General features: G+C 36.9%; 1 protein-coding gene across 4 annotated transcripts; it reads left to right on the top strand.

Moving 5' to 3' along the window:
* The first annotated feature begins 938 nt into the window (after window positions 1-938).
* Window positions 939-16,121, top strand: tfap2c (transcription factor AP-2 gamma (activating enhancer binding protein 2 gamma)). 4 transcript variants are annotated; one of them, XM_055026996.1, is made up of 8 exons: window positions 939-1,001; window positions 4,002-4,451; window positions 4,805-4,853; window positions 5,813-5,884; window positions 6,418-6,640; window positions 7,705-7,823; window positions 10,039-10,180; window positions 10,416-16,121. In XM_055026996.1, exons 1-8 carry the CDS (start codon window positions 972-974, stop codon window positions 10,708-10,710), a joined length of 1,380 nt encoding a protein of 459 aa, XP_054882971.1. In that variant the 5' UTR covers window positions 939-971; the 3' UTR covers window positions 10,711-16,121. The 4 variants fall into 4 exon arrangements, with proteins under 4 accessions (XP_054882971.1, XP_054882973.1, XP_054882970.1 ...); XM_055026995.1 differs by lacking the exon at window positions 939-1,001 and adding an exon at window positions 2,979-3,443; XM_055026998.1 differs by lacking the exon at window positions 5,813-5,884.
* The last annotated feature ends 9,140 nt before the right edge of the window (window positions 16,122-25,261 follow it).

Genomic DNA, 25,261 nt, shown 5'->3' with positions numbered 1-25,261 from the left:
CAACTATATTTTAATGGAAAAACAACCTCAAATCTAAAATATTAAAAGGAAATTGATTAATCCAGCTTAGTTCAAATAAATGCTTGAGTTATGATTAATCTTTTCAATCTGATAAAGTACTTAATTACTTTATTGCAAGCAGTTTTCATCCTACCTGCTTTCTGTGTGATCTGTATGGTGCTGATTACATGTTCAGACCTTTTCTTTGTTGATTTGGTAATTGTCTGCGTGGTGCCTTTATAAAGAGACGCTATCTAAATTAGCCCAAATGAAATTTCAGTGACAGTGAGATTTCTTGAGGCCGCAGCGTCATGGCAGGTCAGAACGCGGATCAGAGAGGTGCGCTCTTCTTTTCCTTTAACCAGATTTATCAATCACATTTTGAGCAACATTTTGAGAAACTTTGATGTATTCACTGGTTTTACTTGGGGAAAAAAAAAAAAACATTTAGGTGGAGATCAGATAACAGCAGCCATTCTTGGCCTTTAAAAAGCTTGAGTTGCCTTTGAAAGGAGATTCTTCTGGTCAGCCCGGGGCGATGTCATTTAAGGGGGGAGGAATTACCTCATCCCAAAATTCCTCTCTTTTTCTCTCGGTTTCTTTCAATCCTCAACCTGTAAAACTTTGTTTTTACCTTTTAATATGCTGAGACTGGATTTTAAAAATCCGCTTTTCATTTGTATATTGCCATTCCTGGATCCGCACATTACTCTAGCGTGTATCTTCAAAACCATCATTTTATTTCAGTCTTAGACTTTGTTTCACACTTTCAAAAAATATTTTATTCCATAAGCCAAGAAAAAAAAAAGCACCTGCAAGATTCCGCGGATGAGTGACATTTGATTTGTCCCTCTCAGGTGTATCGGTTACACCAGCGCATGCGCACAGCACAATAATCAGGTGAAGTAAAACTCCATGGTTCCAGTCAGTCGCTGGGTCTCAGAGGGATTGCTGCAACTGGAGCCTTGCAGATGTCTGTGCTGGAGAGGATAGACTGGAGGGTGAGTTGATTCCTCCCCCTGTGTGCTTGTGTTTAGTTGGTTTTCTCTTACGACTGATTTCATTAAAAACAAATCTTGTTTTATGTCTTTTCTGTTCAAACTGGATTCCTATTATTTTGTATTTTCCCTTAATCATTGATTTGTAATCTTGTAGCGCTGTATGAGTTTCGGAAACACTTGTGGTTTAATAATAGTCAGAATCATGCAGTCTGATTTGTTTGTATTGAAATGTTGGTTTGTAGTCAATTTTGGAGATAGATTTAATTTAATGTTTCTGAATTATTTAAAAGATCAATTCCTATTTAGGGTAAATAGTCAGTTGCAACCATGTCTATAACCATACTAGAAGTTAACCCGTAAATAATATGTCCACGTAATAATGGGCTACTGCACAAATATAATTGCTTGTTTCTTTGGTTGTTTTTTTAAGTTAAAGCCTATCGGTTTTCAGCGATTACCCACGTTTTCAAAATGTGTTTTTCATTTTTGTTGCTCAGAGTTAAATTAAACAAATCACCTGGCAAGACAGGCTCATTGGCATGTGTGGTATTTTTTAATGTAGGCTACCCGGGAACAGATCCAGTTCATCTTTACACCTGACATCAAATGAGTCAGATATCACTGTCATCATCATGCCAAGCTGCACTTTTCAGATTGTTCAAAGAATTATACAGTCCAGCCAAGCGTGATTAATTTCCCTCTGCAGGCCTGCTAAAGAGGATGATATTTAATCAACGTGCATTTTGCTTCTGCTTGGCATCACAACAAGCCAAGATGTAACACGCAGAAAAAAAAAAAAAAAGAATAAAAGAAGAGGATAATCCTCTGTCGCTCACGTCCGGTGGTTCCCATACTCACTAGAGAATCACAGCTTGCTGGATAGACGCCACAGACTCTTCCCCTAAAGGACAAAAGGCTCTCCATGGAGGCTTAGACCTCAAATCATAGTTTTTTGAGACATAAATAATCTGCTAAACTTTGGGGTTTGTTGTGGTTTGAAACGAGCACTTAACGACCACTGAGAAAAACCATAACATTAAAACCTCATTGACCTGTTTATAGATTCGCTAGGCGTCCAAACTGCTTTAGAGCTGAATGAGAAAAAAAAATAAAAATAAAAATAAATTAAAACAGCATTTTCTGCGAGACAATAATAATAATAATAATAATAATAATAATAATAATAATAATAATAAAAACGACATATTGGATTATTTTCGGAATATGCAGTAAAACCAGTAAAGAAGAGTAAAATATCTACTACGATCAGAGATAATAATGGCTGTGACTTTTGAAAATTTAATTTGATGCTGGGGTGCAGGAAGAGAAGGTGACCAGGACTAAAAAAATATGATGTATCAATTTTTAACCAGAAAGAAAATAAATAAACAAGTAAATTGTGTAAGTTGTAAATAATAATTTAAAAAAAACTAAACAGAGCGGCGTTTTTTAATTCTCATTGCGTCGGTTCCGGGCAATGATCACCCTGGACATTGAACTTAATCCGCCATTTTTAAGTTTTATCGATAGGAAACATGTTCAGCTTGCGGTAAAATAAGCTGTTTTTTTTAATGATAAGGGGATTTATTTCACAACGATTTACACCGGACCCAGTTAGTTTACAAGGACTGTAATCCAGAACATCTGGTTGTCTTTTCATAAACACAAGCCCTTCGGTTCAGGAACCCATTGGCTTTGAATAGAAAACCAAAATCAGAGGAAGCCTAATTAGTTTTGTGGTAAGAAGCTGTATCCATCGCTGCACACAAAAAGTGATTTAGAAGTTTGGAGGGGGGCGGGGGAGCGGTTCAATTTTTGACACAGACACAAGACGCCTGCAAAGACGGACAGGCCTCTGATTGGGCCATCCTCCCGCCAATCAGAAGATTTTTTGTTCCACCCTGTCATCGGCATCCTTGGACAGGGTAACGCCCTCTCACAGTGGCTGTGCAGATATAACACAGAGCTAATTATTTCGGCCCAATAGGATTGAACATCTCTGTTTCGTCCAAAAGAGGGAGTCAAGTTTCTTATGCAGCAGTTTTGCCCACTTTCACAACACAACTCCAGAGCGTACTGACCGGAGAGAGAAAGGGGGGTGAGAAATATTGTCTGACGACTGTTTTCTCTCACAGTGGATACGGAGACTCATAGGCTCATAGCCTGTCTGCTGTGGGAGCGTCAGTCCGTGGGTCAGTTTGCCCTTGAGCCCTCACCTCACAGCTTTGCTGTCTGTTTGCTGCAGCAGAAGAGCAATCGGGTGCATGATCTCAAAGGAGCTCCCATTTTTTTCACACCTGGATTAACCCAAGGCGACGTTTTCTTTACCTTCCTCTTCCTTTTGCTTTCTCGTTATTATTATTATTATTTTTGCAACGGAGAAACTCGGACAGAATGTTGTGGAAACTAGCTGACAACGTAAAATATGAAGAAGACTGTGAGGTGAGTTTTGATAATATAGCCTATACCACCTTTCAAAACGAGAAGGAAAAGTTTGGTTTTCAACAACACGAATTATTGCGCGGGCTGGTGTTTATTTCCATGTGCGAATAGCGAAAAAAAAAAAAAGAAAAAAGAAGCATGAACAAGTCTGTAACATTAAAAAAGCAGGACGCATGTTTGGACATGAATGCTGGGCAAAACGTATCAAAAGAATTTACAACTTTAAAACTTTGTCACAGTTCTTGAAAATAAAATTGAATAAAGCTTTAAGAATATAATAATAATACTAATAGTAATAATACTAATAATAATAATATGAAATAAAATATTTTGTTTTATAGTTATTATGGTAAGTGATTTAAAATACACCTTTATTTAAATAGGTAAAGAAAAATTCTATTACCAGTCCTAATGTGCACCCAACTGGTAATTAGTTTTTATTGGAAATCTTTCAAGAGATAAGGTATTTGACACCTATAATTTCCTTAAGCGATATATATCACCAATCACCCTGCAGTTGCCATCTCTCTCAGCTGTCTTGTCTCTTCCCTCTCAAAGGAAAGGCATGACGGCACCAGCAATGGGAACCCCCGGCTGCCTCACCTGCCAGCGGTCAGTCAGCACCTCTACAGCCCGTCTCCTTCCCTCTCACACTCGGCTGGTTCAGACTTCCAGCCCCCGTACTTTCCACCTCCGTACCAGCCCATCTCCTATCCCCAGTCCACCGACCCATACTCCCATCTCAGCGACCCGTTCAATATCAACTCCATACACCAGTCGCCTTCGTCGAACCAGCAGCAGCCGTCCTGGCCCGGCCGGCAAGGCCAGGAGGGACTCGGGAGGAGCGGACTGGCGAGTCAAATCATGGGCCTCGAGGGAGGCTCGTCCGGGGTGAGGAGAGAGGGGTTCCGGCGGCCGGAGCTGCTACCCCCGCACAGCCTGGACTCTTCTGTTATTGGTGATAATATGGGAATTCATGACATGGGCCCTGGACTGGAAGACGTTCAGGTAAGAGAATTGCAACATGTAGTTACTTGACGGTATATTTTGGAGTTACTGAACATGAGGAAGCAGATTCTTGAACCCATTTGCATTTTTAAAAGCCTTGTGGATTATACAAAGAAACTAAAACGTCACTGATTGATCATTTCTAAAATTTCTATTTTAGGTAATTTTCCATACCTTATAAATTTACAATAATGCAGATTAAATATCAATATCTTCACATTTTTTACACTCAAATGGTGACTATAAAATTAAACCCTGTCAAATTAATCCAAGTTTACTCATTTATGTTGCATCAACAAAATATCCTTATCTCCTTTTTTCTGTTTTTTGTTTTGTTTTGTTTTTTTAATCAGCATGTAGATGACCACATTATTATGCCAGATCAGACAGTCATCAAAAAAGGTAAGTTTTCCCAAGTTCTTTAAAGTTAGAATTAAAAAAAGAGAAAGAATGAAAGTGAAAAAGAGTGCTCTTGTTTGAATTTGCTGCCTGGGGCACATTTGCCTTTGTAGTCTTTGTACAGCCAATGCAGTAATTACTAACAGGAATGGAAAATTATACAACAAGAACTGTGTTTTTTCACTCTATATTCCAAAAAATACCATGCTTCTGATGGCATGTCAGGGCACTCAGTGCACACGAAGGAGGCAGCTTTTTGTCTTTTATTTGCACTACTGCTCTGCACGATGATAATCTGCATGTAGCCACGAGATGCACTCATCTAAGCTTGACATGATCCTCCACCTATTCTATTAATGAAGGTGCTTGAAAGAATTCATCAATGGGAAAGGAGCTGATCCCTGTTTTCAAATTTGGCAGGCTGTAGCTAACATGACGGGAAAATTGAGCAATCTGACAGCTGGGCAGTGTTGAGGAAGGAGCAGAGGAGGAAGGCTTTGAATCATCTTTCAAGGTCTTCATAGCAACTCTTTTCTGATCACGTTTTCAGGAATTTAGGAATTGGTCTTGAATCTTGAATTGTGTTTGGCTGTTTGCAGGACCAGCTTCTAGTTGGGTGTGGCGTTTGGGTTGCACAGGAAGGACAGTTTGGTAATCTACTGGGGCATGAATTGTGTTTTGAAACTTTTTCTGCTTTGACAACAGGGTCCAATAAAACTATAGATAAATAGGTAGATAGATACCACAATTACAAGCAGAAAGCTATTTATGCAGCAGAATAAAGCAGCCCATCTTCACGATGTTATGGAAATTAGTGATGGGTCATTATGTTGTTCCCATGCTGAAGGACACGCTATCGGCAATCTAGGTTTTCCCACTTGTAAACAATGGCATGTCATTCCCAGGCATGTGCCCCAGAGGAGAAGTGAAACACCCATGTGACTCTGTGATTTCTGTCTCAGTATTAGGACTACGAGGTGGCAGGAACCTTGATCGCATACAGAGGACTTATTATCAGGGGGGCTTTCTTGCTGGTGAGGATGAAGATAGCTGTATTTTGTATTGTAGTGTGCTGTACTGTTTTTTTGTTTGTCTGCAGACTGTCAGTCCTTTTGTGTTTAATTAAAATAAATATTTATTGAATGTGATCAAAAACAAAGTTGTAAATATTTTTAGAAGAGAGCCGGTCCTTTACAAAGTAAGGGTTTAAATGAGGTTCAGCTTGTTTGTGGATACCTGTTTGTGGATGGTGTTTAAAATGAGGGCTAACCTACAGGCATCCAGTGTTTCAAAAACCACACAATATTTCGAAAGGTTCAAGAAGATGTTTCTTGTAAACACTCATTCACCAAAGACTGGTTTCCTCGGAGCTGCTTAATCATACATACACACACACAGTCACACACGCACAGCTTCTTGTGATTACATGCAAAAAACCAGACATTCAAGGAAGGATTTAGAGCTTATGTACATACACTGGAAAAGGGCACATGCAAACAATCACTGTTGCCCAACCACAATTCTTTTTTTTTGTGTTCATAATGTAGGTTTTTCCCTTTCTCTCCAGGCCCTGTCACATTACCGAAAGGCAACACGCTGGGCCTTCCCTTCCAGAAAGAGTCACTGTTGGGCATGGTATCAAACCCCACAGAGGTGTTCTGCTCCGTACCGGGCCGTCTATCCTTGTTGAGCTCCACATCCAAGTACAAGGTTACTGTGGCTGAAGTCCAGAGGCGTTTGTCACCCCCGGAGTGCCTGAACGCATCACTCCTGGGAGGAGTTTTACGCAGGTCAAGGATTAAATTCATTTATCATGACAGTTTAACTGGATTGAATTTAACATCTTTTTTTTCTTGACCTGATTTTACTTTCAACCTTAAATGTTATAAATACCATACATTATAAAAACCTTAGATATTAATCATAATAACACAATAGAGTATTAGCCATAGCTCAAATCTCAGTGGCTCATGGAAAATTCTTTGTTTTTTAAAGTTCAGCTTGGCTTGTGCTCTTTTTGTGTAATTTACAAGGCATTCCTTGTTCTAACATGTTAATCTCAAAAGTGTGTGATTGTGTTTGCTGATTGCATGATGTATAGTTTTATCTGTGCTATAGTAGTTGCTCTTTTGTCACAAATGTTACAGTGACAGTCTGTTAAAGAGGTGGGGTTACCATTTGTGCTTAACACCCCTGATCAGAAAAAAATTTTTTTGTCAAAGTGCTTGTTTGCCACTTCCCATGTGCCTTTGTTAATGCTGACATACACAGCACTTTTTATGTAGGTCAAATACCTAAGGGAGGGGGTTTGTAAGTGCAGAAACCGGGGCTGGAGGGGAGTGTGTTGAGATGATGTCGGAGGGGTGTGTGTGTGTGTGTGTGTGTGGGGGGGGGGGGGGTGTTGGGAGGATTTAGTCACACATGCCTCTCTAAAGATCTCTCACCCACAATATAGAGGGAGAGATGTTGGCCTGACCATGCAGAAAATTGACTCTGCCAAGGAAAGTTAAGTGTATGAGAGCCTATACAAATGCATGTTTGAGTGATGCATCTGTTTTGATTTTGAATCATTAGAATTTTTGTTTGTTTGTTTTTCCTATCAGGTTAAGTGAAGCAGTTTATATTTTAGAATATTAAACAGAGGGAGACCTTCTTTTCTAAAATTTCACACACTATTTTCTTTTAATGCACGTTCAATTTTCTTAAATAATAATCACCAAAACTCATAAAATAGAAAACAATATACTAATGGGATTGGTGAGATTCTTTTTTCTTAAACTGAAATGATGTACATCTAAACTCTGTTGCTGATTTCAAGAAGTTGGACTCAATTTGTTTTTATGTCATCCTGCAGAGCCAAGTCAAAAAATGGAGGTCGTTCTCTGCGAGAGAAGCTGGATAAAATTGGGCTTAATTTGCCTGCTGGAAGGAGGAAGGCAGCCAATGTCACTCTACTTACCTCACTTGTAGAAGGTATGACACATCATTCATAGCATATTGCACCTTTCTGACTTTTACTGCGTCTTACGCCGGCTGGAATGCTGCTCAAATAGCGTGGGAATGTACAAGTGTCATTGTCTTCAGCAAAGCGTGTTTTTATTAGAGCGTCGTCATAAAACAATTCAAGCTGCCTGTCAACCAGCTTTGTTCTTGAGAAAGGTGTTTAAGTAGCAAGCACTGTGTATGCATTAGGTAACCTTTTACATGGATGATTTGCCTCTCCTGTTGGTCAAAAAAGAAATAGAAGAAAAGCTTTGCCAATGGCAATGTTTTACTTTTTACTTTTGTTTTGAGACAATAAAAACATGTCCATGAGGCATTCAGGCTTTATTCTCTATAAACAGCTATCTGGATCCACCGAAAAGAAATGGACTGACAGAAAACTTCTAACAAGCAAACTTCTCTCAGAAATGAATCCTTCTCTGTTTAGTGCAGCAAGAGTAAAATCTATTTTTATATTTGTTTGTTACGGTTCAGTGAAAAATGCTTATTTTGTTTTCAAATTTCCAAACAGAACATTTCCAGTTTTTAATTACATACCCTGATTATTATTATTTTGTATTTTTTTAATGCAAACCAGCCAATATCCCATCAGACCAAGTTTTATTGGTGTAGTGCTATTTCATAGCATGAGCTAAAGGCAAGATAAAAATGTGTCACCTTATGCACGCCAGATGTATCTTGATACGGTTAGACTTTCATATGATCACAGTATCACTTTCACATCGCCTACCTGCCGCTGGCTGAAGCAGGATATTTTTTTTTCCCTTTCTAGATTCCCATTCATTTTTAAGGCTAATGATTCTATGCAGGAGAGTGACTGGAGGCCTGTTTTATTTCGAGACCTTCAAAGCTGAATTAAGCATTGTTATGTTGTGTTCAGCTCCCCAGGAGGGCTTACTGACCTTAAAGCTTGTGCTTCTGAACATCTGCCTGAATCCTGTTAGTTATGTGCAAGACTATCAAAAAAGCATAGCTTGAGGTGCTTTATGCCCTCAGTATTACCATTTATCCACATAAGCCCGTTATGACAGAGCAAATCAAAGCAACCCCAAGATGGAAATAAATTCCTTCCACTGGCTTTGTTTTCCACAAGCAAGACTTTCTTTCCAACAGGTTGAAATGTAGGGCTGACAATAATATTGTGTGAATAGATAAATTATAGATCTTGATACATTTACAAGTCACATTTGAAAATTTGATATCATATAGTAGCATAAGAACAACCCCGATTTAGTCGTAAAGACATGATGAAAAAATCCACATTTTATGGTAATTGGACAATAGAATCAAAAACCAGTCATGAAATAATAAAACTGTTTATTTGACTTTTATTTCACATTTGAAGCTATTTAATTCACATGCAATGCCTTTTTTTTCTGCAAAATGGTCAAAAATAATTAATTGCACATATAAGGTTTCTTCGCTAAACCTCATACTAGTTTCATTTATTTTTCAACAAGTAAACAAAAGCAGACAAACAATAATGTCAAAAATAATTGTTCATTCTTGGCTCAGTGTGGGAAACACTTTACAATACGTTTGTAAATATTTTACAGGGTGGCACATATTCACTGTACACTGGCATCAGGGGGGCAAATATGGAATAAGCATATTTCCATTTCTCTTTACTAGTAATTGTATGTTTGTTATTTAAAATAAGGAAAATGAAAACAAAAGTCTGACCCAATTTAAACTGCTCAAAATTTATTAAATGTAATATTTCACATTTTCATTACTTGTGTCCTATGAGTAAAGCCGTTCAACTTAACATTCACAGGAAAAAGGTGCAATTCAGAACCAGTGGAAGTAATATTTGGAAGTCTGTCTTTTTTGCTTATTATTGAGCATAGCTTTTATAAGAACTTAGGTGTAAGATACATGACTCATGCCACCAAAGTGCATGTTAATTATGTTGAGCTCAGACCAGAAGAGCCACTGTTGTCACTTCTACGTGGTTTAGAATTCGACACCCTAATTACTGCAGTTGTTTTGGAAGGAATGAGTGTAGCAGTTAGAGGGAATTGTTTCCTTTTCATCCAACTTTTTAAACAACAGTATAAACTTTTCCCTTTGTGTGCAAGAATATGGTGTGATTCTAGAGTAGTTTTTGGGGGAGTTGTCTGGAAGAAGAAATGTCTTGTGTCTGTGTCTAACAACAACTGATTTTTTATTTTTGTTTCTACAGGTGAAGCTGTTCATTTAGCAAGAGACTTTGGTTATGTATGCGAGACTGAGTTTCCTGCAAAGGCAATAGCTGAATACTTGGGCAGGCCCCATGTGGAGCGCAACGAGGTCAACTCTCGCAAGAACATGCTCCTCGCTGCTAAGTCAGTATTCCTAATTTGTGGTTTGCATCTTATTTGCACGCATTTATTCACTTGTAACTGAGTCAGGTTGCAACTTGCCTTTTTTTTTTTTCGTTTTTCAAAGCCTGTTTTTGCTCTGTTATTTTGGCAGTAGAGCAGCTACCTTAGTGAAACACCAACTGTGTTATCTATTGGGTTGGCTTTCAGGCCAAGTATATTATTGCATCCATCCTGACTTTGGTTTCTCTCCCCTCAGGCAAATCTGCAAAGAATTTACTGACCTGCTCACACAGGACCGGTCACCGTTAGGAAACTCAAGGCCGGCGCCCATCTTGGAGCCTGGAATCCAGGGCTGCCTGACTCATTTCAGCCTCATCACTCATGGATTTGGTTCTCCAGCCATCTGCGCTGCAATGACCTCCCTCCAGAACTACCTAAATGAGGCGCTCAAACAAGTGGACAAGATGTACTTGAGTTCTGGCAGTGAAACGCAGGGATCCTCGGAGAGCGGGAGCAAGTCCACTGACAAAATGGACAAGCACAGGAAATGAGAGCTCAAAAGGAGAAAACCTGAATTTCACAATCGCAGAATACACTCATTCTTGCTGCCCTCTCCCTGTTTTGGACTTTTTGAAACTTATCTTTAGTATTACCATTTTGAGAGCTTATTTTGTATGTGGATGTGTATGTGTGCTTCCGATGTAAATGTATATTTCTACAAAACTTTGGATTTGTCACAGATGGCTACACATCGGTAAGTGCTGACTTCAAATAGGGAATTCTGTGGACTCGGCTTTTTGGGAGCTGCTTCTGTGATGGTTAAACATACCATCAAATAATAGCAATGCAGTTCCATACAATCTCAACTCAACTACAGTTTTATTAAAAGGGGATGGGAACAAGTGCATTCAGTTTTTTTTTTTCTTCTTGTGGACATCATTTTAAGATGAGTTGCAATGGCTGTGAATTCCTCTTAGCACCCCTCTCCCTGCCCGAAACCTTCAGTCTGGAGGCAAATCCACTGATTTCCTGTGTCTCAATGGACCTGCAAAGGACAATTTTTAAGTGCGCGTGTGTGTTTATGTGTGAGAGACAGACAGAAAGGAAGAGACATAACGAAAGAGTGAGATGCAACAATACACTCTGTTTTCTTTGGGGTTTTTTTTATTATTGTTTTGTACATCCCGTTCTGACTCCAGTGTTATCATGCTTTGTTTAATGGGAGACAATTCAAGTCTGGCAATAATTTTTCAGTCAGTGCTCATTCACACACCAGAGACTTTAAAGATGCTGCAAAATACTCGTGTTTGTGTGGAAGACAGACATTCACATAATTTTGTTCTCCAATATTGGTGTTTGAAAGCATGAGGTAACATCAGCCAAACAACATTTTTACTATGAATGCGTGTCGTAAGAATGTGTGTACTTGTACATTTTTCTTTCTTTTAAAATGTTTTTAACTAGACATTAAATTCAAAATGTCAAAACATAGAATTTTATTCAATTTGTTGTCCTGGAATGTAAATATATATTTTTTAATTTATGTCATAATTTAATGGGTTTGTGTAAATAATAGCATCACTGAGGTATATGGTCTAACTTTTTACAAGATGTGTTAGAAACTTTCTAAAATGGGTTAGATTTTCTTTCCTCAAGTAGAGTTTAGGAAATGGGCATGATTTGCCTTTTTTTTGTTAAAGATGTAAAAAAAAAAAAAAAAAAAAAAAAAATGTTTCAAAGTTCCAGGATCAAATACAAATAAAAAATGAAAGCCTGAAGCCAGATCCGGTGTGCAAGTGATGTTGCCCAGATCACAGAAACACACATTTCCTTTTTTATGGCCTACTTTTTTCAGCGATAGTTCACAGAAAATGGTTAAGTCATGTGTTGGAAGATTTCCTTGTAGATAAACAGCCAAAGAAAATTCCCCCTACTAAAGTAATACGAACAGTAGTCATCATTATTTGCTCTCAGTCAGCTTCACAAATAGGCTGTGTAGCTCATTGAAGGCGTAGACCTCAACAGCGCATCATGTGAGGGACAAAGATGTGTTGTGGAGAGCAGGCAAATGACTTGTTTATTTTTGAACTAAGAAAATGGTTGATGGTGATTTTATTTGAAATATTCTTGGTTTCTTGTTGCTCAGGTGGTTCGGCTCCCATGTTAATCTGGATTTCAAAAGTTACTTTTAAAGAACGGTCCTCATTCTTAACAACTTTAATTTATTTCAGTAAATTAAAGTATATTGGCATGAATTTTATAAATTGTGTTACATGAGACAAAAAGCATAGACAATGGTGTACAGGTTCATCTTAATACTTTAGAATGTTGTTCACAGTTTTTTTAAATTACTTCAGTAATTCAATTCAAAAACAGAATTTTTGAATACATATAAATAAACTGCATAAATTGAAACTGAAAACAGACTAAAATAATCAAAGTGTGTATTTTATGTTATTTTTTATAATTACAAAACACACCAAATAAAACTTCAAATTTTCTTTCTGAAAATTATTTTTTACACAACATTCGGCTCAAAAACATAATGCGAGTCTAGTGAAAAGTATGTCTATGTAACGTGCATGGTCAAGGCTCCTCATCCATGTGTCAAAACAATTTTTTCTTTAGTAGTGCTTATGCCTATTGCTTGTCTAGCTTTTTTTCCTTTCCCCAAACTACCAATTATGGATGCATCATTTATTAATGGATCATGACATAACATTTGTGCAATAAAAATAATTATGTAATTGGTATTATTCAAAAACAAATATTGAAATGTCTGAAACAAAAATTTGTGCCAAGTTGAAGGCCGCAATTATCCAAATTAACAGAATAGAATGCTTGAAATAAAACTCAACGCAATAAATTTTTATAACGTCCTTTAACTTCTTGAATTGAATTACTGAAATAAACAACTCATTGCAATGATACTGTAATTATTGAGATGCACTGTCTCTAAAATCACGTCAGCTGCAACTTTACTGGTTACATTGCATAAGTTCATTCTTTGTGTTACATGTTGCTTTTTATGCAAAAATCTAAACTAAAGCAACATAAAAATATCTGATACTTCAGCCACATGTTGCAAAAAAGGTTTGCAATGTTGAAGGTTTTCCTGAGTTACAGTTTTAAGATGCAACAAATATGTTGTCAAGCTAATGTGGAGCCTCTCCTTTTCTACTCTGTTTCAGTCTACTGCTACAAGTTTCCCCATACTGCTGAGAGCACCTTTGAAGTCTGTGAGAGACTGATGAAAAACTGTTGACAAGCTTGCATAGGAAACAAGGTTGCTTAATCATCACTTGCCCAGCCAGTCCACATTGAACTATATTGACTGTCTCTATGTATATCAGGAGTAGTTTGATAAATATCAGTGACAGATGCAAAGTGGGCAGACTTCTAAAATTGATTTCAGTAGGTGCTGCAACAAGGAAAAGTTGAACATCTAAGACAGAATGCATGTGATCTGTTACTGTATTTATTCCTACTCTATGAATGATACCAATGCAGTAGTGATAGAAGAAAAGCATTTTGCAGTTAATTTAAAGAGCTATTTTTAAATTATATTACTTTTATTTTTGCAATGTTATCATTTTTATCTACTTTTCTCAGAAGTATGTCCATGGAGGTCAGTAGGAGAAACCAATCTACAAAAAGCATGTTACACAGTAAAGAAGAAGCAGCAGTTGCACTTAGCTGCAGATCCCTTGCAGTAAGACAAGTATCAGCCTCTCCCCTCAGAAACCAGTCTAACCAGACCTGTCAACCTGAACCCAGTGGCTCAAAGCCCTCACAGCAGTTGACTTTAACTGCCTTCAGTTATTCATGTTATGCCGTATGCATGGGCCTGAAAGAGTAGATAATTGCAGGGAGAGCAGATGATGGTGCAAGCTATAAGCAGAAGAAGAAAAAAGCAGGACTGTTTGAGTATCTGTGATAAATGTCTGAACACAAGTTGAGTTAACACCTCCCTAAGTCAAAATGTCTGATTGAACAGACAGAACTGATTGTTCACTTTCTTATTAGTTGTCTTTCAGACTGTCACTCAGTCACATAAGAGAGTTTTTGTTTTGGAAGACACACAAATTCCATTCATTTTTATCGTCTATTGTCTGCAAAGACAATCTTCTATGGGCAAGTTTGATAGAAGATCAAAGATTGGCAGCTGTAGCCAAAGCTGGCTGGAACTGCCAAAGGAGCAGCCAAGGTACACAGTTAAAACCTTAGGAACATTGCCACCAAGTAAAAAAAGTTTTAGCTACAAACTGTGAGTGCACCTGTTTTCCATGTGTCATCCTTTTCCGTGTGATTTCTAAAACTTTGGCAATATAAAAACTGGTCAAACTCTAAACTGTGAGCAAGGGTGAGCAATTCCCATATGACACACCTAAGGTAGCTGGGAACTGGAGACAAGCATGAGCTTGTTGATCTCATTCACCACTTCTTCTTCTAAGAACAAAGAGAGGGACTCAGAAACCTCCTTAATTGGATATATAACTGACATGCTAATGTAATTTTTACATTTCATTATTAAAGCCTTGGGGTACTTGTCAACTCCAGCTTCACTGAACTGTAGCTGTAGTTCAAGTTAGCTCTGACTGCATGACCTTTTAATGTAGGTCATGGCAAGTCACGTGACGAAGCTCAAAGGACAGAGAAGAAATGTGCCAAAATGGGAATAACTTGATGTCATGTCTAATTTTTTTTATTTTTTATTTTACCACATGATCTTGTGTTTCACTAAACATTTTTCATTGTTTTCAATCATCTCCGAGCAGAGAAACACATAGAAAGAATTCTGTGTCAATGCTCTTTTCCTCTTTCTTTTTGTAATAATTTCAAAAGATTTGGCCCAAACATTCACAGATACTTTGCTGTTAACTGTTACCCTTCTCTGTTCAGTCAACCACTTCGTCTCAAGAAATGTGTTTGAAATCTGTAATGCATTAAGGCTCGTTTGCAGTCAGACTAATCGCTCGCTTGCAGTTCCCAACCACCGAAACCACTTTATGAGTTAAACTATGGTCCTAACATCCCAAGTCATAAACGACAAGTCAGAAAGATGACGGTAGTACATTCTTATCTGTAAATCACCAGTGGCTTTAAGCTTGCTCTTGGCTCTGTGAAGATAGGCAGCGGGTGGTGATTTCATGAGAAAAATGGCTGTTTGTATCTCTAGATAGCTTTTGCTTGCATCACAAAATATAATTAAAAAATTTACTAGTGTAGTCAGTGTTTGGAATTTAATGCATTTTGGTCAGTAATGGAAATAGGCAAGCTAAAAATATTTGACCTGTTAATAATTTTGTTTAAATTAAAATTTGTGCAATTAGGGGTAACATAATTATTTTTATAATTTATATAATGAACGTTTGATAAAAACATCCATCCGTGCATCCTTCTATTGCCTATACCTGCTTTTCTTTGTAGGGTCACTGAGTTGTGAGTCCATCAACGGGCAACACACACTCACTCGTAGCTAAAAGCAACGTAGAAAGACCAAATGCCAGATATATTTTTGGATAGTGGGAGGAAGTCAGAGTACCTGGAGAGAACCCACACATGGAGAACATGCAAATACATAGAGGAAAACAGAATAGGGCAAAGGGGTTACCAACTGTGTCCATGTTCAACCAAAATTACAGTTTTTCTGTTGTTAATTTAATTTTGAAGTTTTTCAAACCACAATTGAAAATTGTTGCTGATTTCTGTGTGAAGCTCTGGAATTGTAATTTGTTATGTATGTTTTTTATGAAGTACATCAGACACTTCTCATGCTGTACTTGAGCCATTCATTGTTATAAAGGAAATTGCAAATTTGTGGTTCTGTACAGGAACTGTGAATAAACTTAGGTATGTGTTAAAAATAGGATATTCAGGAGTGTGTGTTCTAAAGAGTAACAAAATTTGCATTATGTTATCTGTGTGCAGTGGTGAAGAGAAATAAACAATATGATTTCCACCCAGTAGTCTGGCTCCTGTGCCCCACATGACAGCTTTCTTCTTCAAAGCAATGCGTTTAGGATAATTTTTTAACAATCTTACAATTTAGGTCAGTTAAATTGAGGAAGTTGTGAAATGTGCAGTATATTTTAAACTTCACCTTAAGTCTTAAAAAGGGTATTATTTAGATATCAAAATTCAGCATAAAGCAACAAAAATATACAGTGCATTGTCTGTAAATTATAGTTCTGTTTTGTTTATGCCTCTTTGCCAATTTTGGTCTTTTCCTTTTCCTTTGTGCTTTTTCTGGTCTGAAAAGGAGCCCAATTTCTAAGACTAATCGCTTGTCTCAGAAAAACGAGATTTTTCTTTTGAAAAGTTTTACATTGACAATGTATCAATTCATTCCCATTTTGAGGATATTTTAAACTTGGTTGACAACCAAGGATTTAAATAGTAATGAAATTCTCAATTTTGAAAGTATTGCTGCTGTGCATTATCTTTGTATACTTTATTAATGCTGTTTGGACAAAGTTTTTCAAAAGTTTCCTGCTGCTTTAAACAGCTACAGGTAGAACAAAGAGAGTTAAAAAACATACCTTGCAGTGAACATATTTTTCAAATCTGGCCATTACCATTTTTTTTAATCAAATATGATGAAGTCTTCAGTTAGTTAGTTTTAATTTAACTAGCAATAGTTTCACACTCATAATTTCAGAACTAATATATAAAAGACCTTTGAATTTGTAATGTTCAAACCATATTTTTGATACTAGCGAAACAGCAAGCCTTGTCATGTTTGCAAAGTTGTTGCATCACACTGTAGCACAAATATTAGTGTAAATGAAAGCCAGAGTTACTAAAACATATTAGCTTTCAATATATTTAGATGTACTGACTGGGTCTGTAATCCCTCCAAATGTCTTTGCTTTACTGTATTGGTTAACTTGTTGCTGTAAATAGTTTTGTTTGTATTTCTTTAGAGTGGTTTACTGACAATAAACCCCCTCTTCAATAACATTAAATAGTTGGTATTAACACAGTGTGTGGTATCCCACAATATTTAGAGAATATGATCAGTTTTATTTGTGTCCCGATAAGACTATTCTTTTTAGTAAGCTCATTCTAAAGTAATTGCTGCATCCAAGTTTTAGCACCCCTATTGTTTGCCAAGCTAGTGGATCTAAAAACTTTTATAGTTAATAAAACTGAGGTAAGTGTGGTCAAACAACTTAAACTCTTTCAATTGTCACATAACAAGCTACTTAGAATAATAATTACCCCCTTTCTAATTGGACTATGCTTTATTTAAACAGTAGAAGTTGTGTTAACTTTAATGTCGACAGCAAATCTTCATGGATGCCACAAAAGACATTAGCAGTGGAGTGATATATTGACTTTCCTCAACTAAACTTATTATTTTTGTTTTTTACATTTCTGGGGTGATTTGTATGAAAGTCAAGACTGGGTGGGGCTAGACATAAAGGGCATGTAGTCTAATAATGAGAGTATTAGGAAACTGTGGCAGGGGGTGAGCTGTGCATGTTTATGTGTGTGCCGTGCTTTGGGTAGAAAGGCAGGGGGTGGGGTTGAGAGGTACAGCCTAATCCCTGAGGAAAATGTGGAAGAAATTAATCTAAATTACAAGGATGAAGCTAGTCTGGAGTCTAGGTCTGGAAGGGATACAGAGGGGAAGGGAGGAGGGTGAGTGGGATCTGGGTGAAGATCTTTGCTCCTATTCTGCTCTGTATTCATGTTATTTTTTTTCTTTCTTCTTTTCCTTTCTCTGGGAATGAGGTGGCCTGTTTTCCTTCCTTTCTGACTTGACACGCCTTCCTTTAACATCTTATGTGTCGATTTCTTACCAATTACTCAGCACTGTAGTCACAATGGGTACCAAGTGAATCACTGAGACCCCTCAGCAGAGACCTCCTCTCCTGGTGCTCTCTTCTCACAGACAACAGATGTCTTGGTTTCTCAGGGAACATGTGTATATTTGCTGGGCTCCTGCAAAAGACCCCCCTCTACCTCAACCCTCCACCTCAAAAAAAAAAAAAAAAGAATATTCTCGTAAAATAGACTCAAGCACCTTAGGCAAACTGTAGAAAGCCTGGCAGTTAACAAGGCTCTAATTTCCAACTACCAAATCAAACACAACTAGAATCAAAACACTGTCTTCCGCCTCATTCACACTGACACAAAGGCAGAGAAATGGCAAGATATAGTTTCTGATGCTCATCCTATCTAATGAAAGGCATCTGGCTTCTCCAACTCTAAAACACCATACAAGCGGTTCTTGTTCACTTTGGTTTTCAGTGCAGTAATTCGTACAAGCTGTTTGGGAAACGAACAGGCCTGTAAACACAAAATATACTGTATTTCACTCTCAGTGATGTTTACTGGTTTACCAAGGGCTAAATCATGAGCATAAGGGTTGGATAAAAAGACCCTGTACATGTGGTCTTATTGGTCACTCTGATGTTTGCCTCCCCAAAATGTTTCCGTGGATCAAAAGACAAAAGACAAGTCTTGAGGAGAAACAGTTACGATACTCCTCCTAGTTGTTTTTGTTATAAATGGGATTATGGCTTAGTCGAGGTTATTGATCTGTCTTTGTGTCCAGGATTCCAGAGTTGGGATTTAATCATCTGTGGCCTACATATGGCTGATTCCCAAGGACAGTAAATTGAGGCTGTGTATGTGTGGCCTAAAAAACAGAGAGTGACAGGAGGAACTGAATCCAGTTGGTGGGTAGTGAAAGACAGAAAAGTGAAAGGAACCAGTACCTGCACAACTCTGAACCCGATTAAACAGATATAACAGATATCAAAAATAAAGTAAATAAAAAAACAGAAACATGATCACAGAAAAATAATGATCAAGGCTGAAAACATTTGCGGCCAGAATCTAGAATGGTGAAAGCTTTTGGAAAGTGCAAAAGCGAAAGATGTAATACAAAAATAGTTTGATGTGAAAGATTCCTAAACAATCACGAGAGGTGAGTAACTCTGGTGACTGGATTACTTACAAGTTTCTCAAACTCAATTTCTTTAAGTTAAACACCACATCTGTGTAGAGTTAAATTTTATCTTACATAACTTATCAAGTAACAATTTAAAAAATCCTGGTCTTTCCAGAACTCAACAAAAACTCAGGTTTTGTTGTCAATTATGACAAAAAGAGACATTTAAAAGCTTTTAAAATGGTGGTTATTACAGCCAGGAAGATAGGGCTTTAAATTATGCAAGTACGTTTGGTTTTGTGTTGTCTTCACTTCAGATTAGGAATCCCCAATGGCAGGAACCAGCCTTTATGGTTCAGCTAAAGGTAAAACTCATTACTCTTTCCAACAGTCCCTAACCAGCTGTACTTTGTGGTTTAAGCTTTGGCCTCGGGCACGTCGACTTTTGACTAATAAAGATAGTGAAGTTTAAAAGGAGACATAAAGATACATGGGATCGTGGGGAAAGCAGAAAGGGAAGAGAATAGCAATAGACAGTGTGAGAACAAGTCAAGACACAAAAATACAATTCAGGAACCTGATATATTTTTCACTACAAAAATATACATATAGTATAGTAAAACTACCATATGATATGAATGTCATAATCACAGCAACTTCAGCATAGAAAACAGCCAACTGAAAAGATACAAATCTACCGAAACAGGAGAAAATAGTAAACATGTGAAGCCAAGGCTGCACTGAATGTTTTTCTTTGACAACAAATGCTTCCAGTATGGAGTGAATCACTGTAAAACCGCATTCATTTCCTGCCAGTGTTTATCCGCAGAGGGATGAGATACATAGCTGTCCAGACTTGTTTGCAGTGTGCAGGATAGGCTAAAGAGAGAGGGCTATATGCTCTTCAGAGACAAAGAAAAGCCCACATTTAAGTAATATCACACTTAACTGAAAAGAAGCTTGATAGGGTGCTTAATCCTACAAATTATAGCCAAAAATGAGTTGCAGTAGCAGCATCAACTGATAGTAAAAAGAAATCTTTAAACTGCTCTGTTTGTCTTGCAAAATGTTAAAGAATTACTCCTGAATGATTTAATCACAGAACAACAGTTTTCTACTTTACTCTTTCCTCCCTCCAAAGCAATTTATCTCGGCCATGTTTGGCATATGGCAGCCACAAAACTTGCATGCCTCAATTACGTTGGATGCTATTGTGTTAGAGAGAGGGGGAGAAAGGCAGCGATGTTTACAGTACCTACCCATGGCATCCGGCCACAATGCAGTTGTTGCATAAAGAGGGAAGGGGGTGATGAAAGGTGTCAGTGTCCCTTGTCAGATCGGTGTACTTCTCCTTTAAACAACAGAAAGTGGGAAACAGTGGGAGGAGGAAAGTGAAACAGCAAAACTATTTTCTCCTCTGTCGTTAGATTTTTGGCGATTGAGGCAGAATTTAATGTAGCTTCTTGGACCTCTCAAATCACAACATTCGATTGACAAGTTTTAAATACAAAAAAGGAAAGAATGGTTAAAATTCTGTGAAGAATGCTGTAGTCCGTACTCAGTGGCGTGCCTTTATACAGATACTTGTGCATGAGACAGAAAAAAAGAAAAAGTGAGCGAGCACATGACAGAGGGGTATTTGTATATATACACATGCACCTGCCCATCTGGGATACAAAAAAGAGGGGAAGCAAAAGCGGTTTGACTGCTGTGGACAACGGTTCTGCTGATGCAACCACTGTTGAAAAGAGAGATCCCAGATGTCAGATAAATGAGGGCGATAAAGCTCATATCTCAGCATGTTTATACTCAGAGAACTGCTGCTGTATACTATCTGATTGTTTGGTGAGAAACAGAGGCGTCACTTTTAGAAAATCTTCCTGTTAATGGACACGGTGCTCTTTATTCAAAAATAACTGAAAGGCTTCACCTACTGTATGGAGGTTATAGCTGATGAAATGCATGATATCAAACCGTGATGATGGCCTTTTAGTTGTTTTACATGGACAGATAAGAAATGTAACCCTTGAAATCAAGGAAAGAAAAACAAACAAGATATACAATCCGAGAAGAATCCTATTTGAACCTTTTACCAGAGCACTTACATTCACTGCATCTTTAAATGAGAGCACAACCACATTTCACAAGGCCGAAAAAACAAACAAAAAAAACAATATTCCAGCCAATATTCTAGTAATATTCCCACATATCTGCCTTACAGCTTTCGATCTTACATTTCAGCATCAGCTTTCTAAGCATCTGATACTGCAGCACATGCAATGTGCTCTCAAGCTAAGCCAAGCCTCAACTTATTATGAACATATTTTTGGACACTGCGTGATATCAATCAACAATAGTACAGTCTAAGACAAATTTAGAATTAGTATTGTTTTCTAGTAATTGTTATTATTCATAATGATCAAATAATTAAAATAATAATTCTAATGTAGGTATGATTGTTTTAATAAGATATCTTTTTTATTTCCTACATTAAATCAAAAGCAATGTTTTTCTATTTTAGATCAATTACAATGACCAAAATTGCTTGTATTTATTAAATGGCAGAATACGAAGAATCTGTTCTTTTTTAGACTTTGTTTTTACTTTCTCCATATTGGGAAATTCACATTATTTTGCTGAGAATATTTTCTTAAACATTTGGACATCATTACCTGAGTTGAAGTTGGAAGCCCTCCTTGTCTCAACCATAAGTCTAACCTCCCTCCACAGACACTCATTGAGATTCAACTTGGGTTGCTGACTGACACAGAATGTTAATATTAAATCCAGTCGAAAGAACCATGTTGGAAAAATAAAAAGACAATTACGTTAAATCTACACATTCCACTAGTATGAATAATTTTGAGCTCCATATGAAGCAGAGTATACTTTAAACTTTTTATCACAAGATACACAAGATGTCCAAAGTTTGAGCTTAACTTTTTAATGTTTACATGACCAAACAAAATTATTTAGAGTAGTCAAACTTATTTTGACTACTCTATCATGAAATATATAAAACAGTAGGGCAGCAATTAAATAGAATAATATTAAAAGTTTCATATTTTGACATCCAGCAGAATTTTCAAAATAGAAAATACTATATGGTCATGAAAAAAATAAGAAAAAAGATATCGACCAATCTAGCCATTCAAGTTCACCTCCTCAAACTAATACTGAAATTAATAATCAATTTTAAACAGAATATTAAATTGGGCAGAAGGCAAACAAAAAAAAAAAAGGCAAAATTACATTGTATTTTAAAACTAACCAAAAATATTGTTTTTATCCACTTCTCCATGTTGTTTGGACTATGCGAGGAAGCAGGAGTACCAGGAGAGAATCCACACATGGACAGAGGAAGAAAGATCCCTGACCAGGATTCAATTCAGGGGCCGTTTTACTGCAAAGTAACAGTGCTACTAACTGTGACAATGTGCAGATGCTAAAAGAGAAAATACATCAGAATGTTTTCAAAGATTACCATATAAAGAAAAATTTATAGTTTAAACACAAATTTATTTTAAAATTAAGACAACAAATCTTTTCTGAACCAAACAAGGAGTAGAACATGTCAAAGATCCTTAGCAGCAAATCCTTCTGCATATTTGTTTTTTCTCTTTACATGCATGAATGAGTGTGAATAGGACCATGAGTGTTTGATTACTAAATTTTGTGTCAGTGTATAAGTCACTATGTATGCATGCATGAGCTCATGTCGATGTGTGTGTGTGCTTGTGTGTGTGAGCTTAGTTCTCGTTTAGGTCTTTGTCCAAACAGACAAACGTTGGTATCTAGCATAAGAAAAAAAAGTGCAGCTTGGGAGTATCAGTCTTGTTCTGACACGTCTCTTCATTTTTCTGCTGCACACAAACATGGCTGCACTCTCAGCCTGACAGTAGCAGCACTTATGCCACCAAATGATCAAATTAACGCTGTTGCTATCTAAGCAAAAAAATCTATGATGAGAAATCTTTAAACTCTCTTAAACAACCCATAAGTTCAACTCAGAAATCCATACATCCTTAATCAGTTGGTATGGCAAAAACCCCAAATTATTTTTTCAACGTAAATTAGAGAAAAATGATACCAAAAATAAGATTATATGTACAAACCTTCCCATAATGAGTGTCCTCATGAATAAGCTCCACTTCCTAGGCTCATGCAGACAAACATACAACCACCATCAAATCACATCATGATGTTGTAGTGACGTACGGCATATTTTTTGGACCCATTCTTTATGTTGTCACTCATTGTTTTGATTGACTGTCTGATGCTCCATCAGCCATGATGCCAACAGTTATGCCGACTTGTGATTTTCTTGATATTTTTAACTGGAATAATTTACTCACGTGTCAATTGGTCTTCATATGATGCTATCTTATTCTAGCATTAGCCTATTTCACCATGAAGTGTAATAATTTGTTTAATGGAGTTTAAAATTATTTATTTATATTGAATTTTTTGTGGTAGCATTGACATCATAAAACAGTTTTATTTTATTTCTGCATATAATATTTCTGTATGTAATATATGTGAAAAGATCAGCAAAGGTAATGTACAAACCCATTCAATACATTGGAAAATCATTGAAAAGTTTAATTAAGTAACTCAACTTTCCACGAGAAATTACTTAAGTGTTGATGAATGTATTAGACAGACTGATGATATATACTGTATACATATTTATATATAGACCCCTGGACATGCAAATGTATATACATTGCTCCCTTCCAGTAAATTAAAGCAAGCATTATAATATTACATGTCCAACAGTTATTTTTCTTCAGGCAGTATTTTGAAAGAGAGGATGATCTAACTCTAAAACCCTTACTTTCCATTTAGAGTTATATATAGTTCATCTGACCAATAAATTGTGAGCAGTTCTTAAATATTTGGACTGTTTTAACACACATTAAAAAAAATTCTTTAAGTCTGTAAAATTTGATATTTTGGCAGCTACTCAGTAACCCTGTTGAACAGTCTGCTGCCTGTGGAGCCACATGTCCTTGCTGACTTGTGATCAGATCAGATCCCACCAGCGCTTTGAAAAGTCAAAAACGGATTAAATATTCTCTATTTTTTTTCCACTGGCTCATGGCCAAATCTTGCCAACTCTTTCTCTTCCATGCAATTAGTGTTCTGAAGAAATGCCATGATAGAGACGTTGATTCTCTCTGGGCAGAGCAGCAAAGGCAGCTCAGATCATGAGGTTAGATTTCCTCAGGGCTTCCCCACAGATGCATGAATTATGCCAAAGTATAAATTACAGTTCCACAAAATGTTGTGGTAGTGACACTATAAAGACCAGTGTAGGATATAATTTCAAGTTTAATGCTGAATCAGACTATTAACTAGAATGCTTTGCATTCAGATGTAACATTTCAGGATGGCAATGGTACATGGACTGTACTTGTCATGCTTTCCAGAGGTGAGGAGTTGGACCCAAATGTTCAAAGACTTGTAACTTAACTTGGACTTTTACACCTTTGGTCGGGTTTTGAATTGGACTTAAATCTCTTTTCCTGAAAATACTTGACATTTTGCACAAAATCTAAAGCTTATAACAGATATTTGAAAAGTGCACACCATTAATTAATTTCACCTATTTTAATGAATACCAAGAGCCTTTCTCCATACTCTGTATGTACATCTGTACGAGTTGCAGTGCAGCAAGTTATTTTAGAATAATTTTTTTTTGGCACTTTTTAAGTTAGGTTGCATATATTTCAGCAATACAGATAAAAAATGGTCTGTTATTTACGTTTAACATATTATTGCAACATTGTGAAAAAAAAAAGACTAGAAAGAACTTGAAATTCCAAGTTTAAGACTTGGGTTTTGACTCAACAGTTGCCTGTCTTGACTTGAGATTCATTAAATCTTGGATCAACTTAAAAGCTCTTAGATCACTCATTCTCTCTCACTATATTCTAAGAATTTGGTGCATTCAAATTATTCTTATAACCTATGCTACTTTTCAGGAATTGTGTTCACAACGTATGGACCAACATTCATGTACGTACTCAAAGGACCTCTAGCAGAGCATGTTATTCAGTGATCAGTATCCAGTAGTCATAACAAAAAAAAACGTATGTTAGTTCTGAAACTGTCAAGTTAAACCAGCAAATCTGATGACTCTGACAGTTTTCACTATCTCCACCCAATTTGTGTGCACTTTACACAGAATCAAA

The sequence above is a fragment of the Poeciliopsis prolifica genome, unplaced genomic scaffold, assembly GCF_027474105.1.
Source record: "Poeciliopsis prolifica strain line A6 unplaced genomic scaffold, Auburn_PproV2 SCAFFOLD003, whole genome shotgun sequence".
Classification (NCBI taxonomy): domain Eukaryota; kingdom Metazoa; phylum Chordata; class Actinopteri; order Cyprinodontiformes; family Poeciliidae; genus Poeciliopsis; species Poeciliopsis prolifica.
Note: the sequence above shows the minus strand (reverse complement) of the source record. Positions and strands in the feature narration are given on the sequence as shown.

Coding starts and splice junctions, on each gene's coding strand:
- tfap2c (XM_055026995.1), top strand. CDS start 3,396: ATGTTGTGGAAACTAGCTGACAACGTAAAATATGAAGAAGACTGTGAG. Junction 7,824..10,038: donor ACTTACCTCACTTGTAGAAG/GTATGACACATC, acceptor TTGTTTCTACAG/GTGAAGCTGTTCATTTAGCA. Junction 10,181..10,415: donor AACATGCTCCTCGCTGCTAA/GTCAGTATTCCT, acceptor CTCTCCCCTCAG/GCAAATCTGCAAAGAATTTA.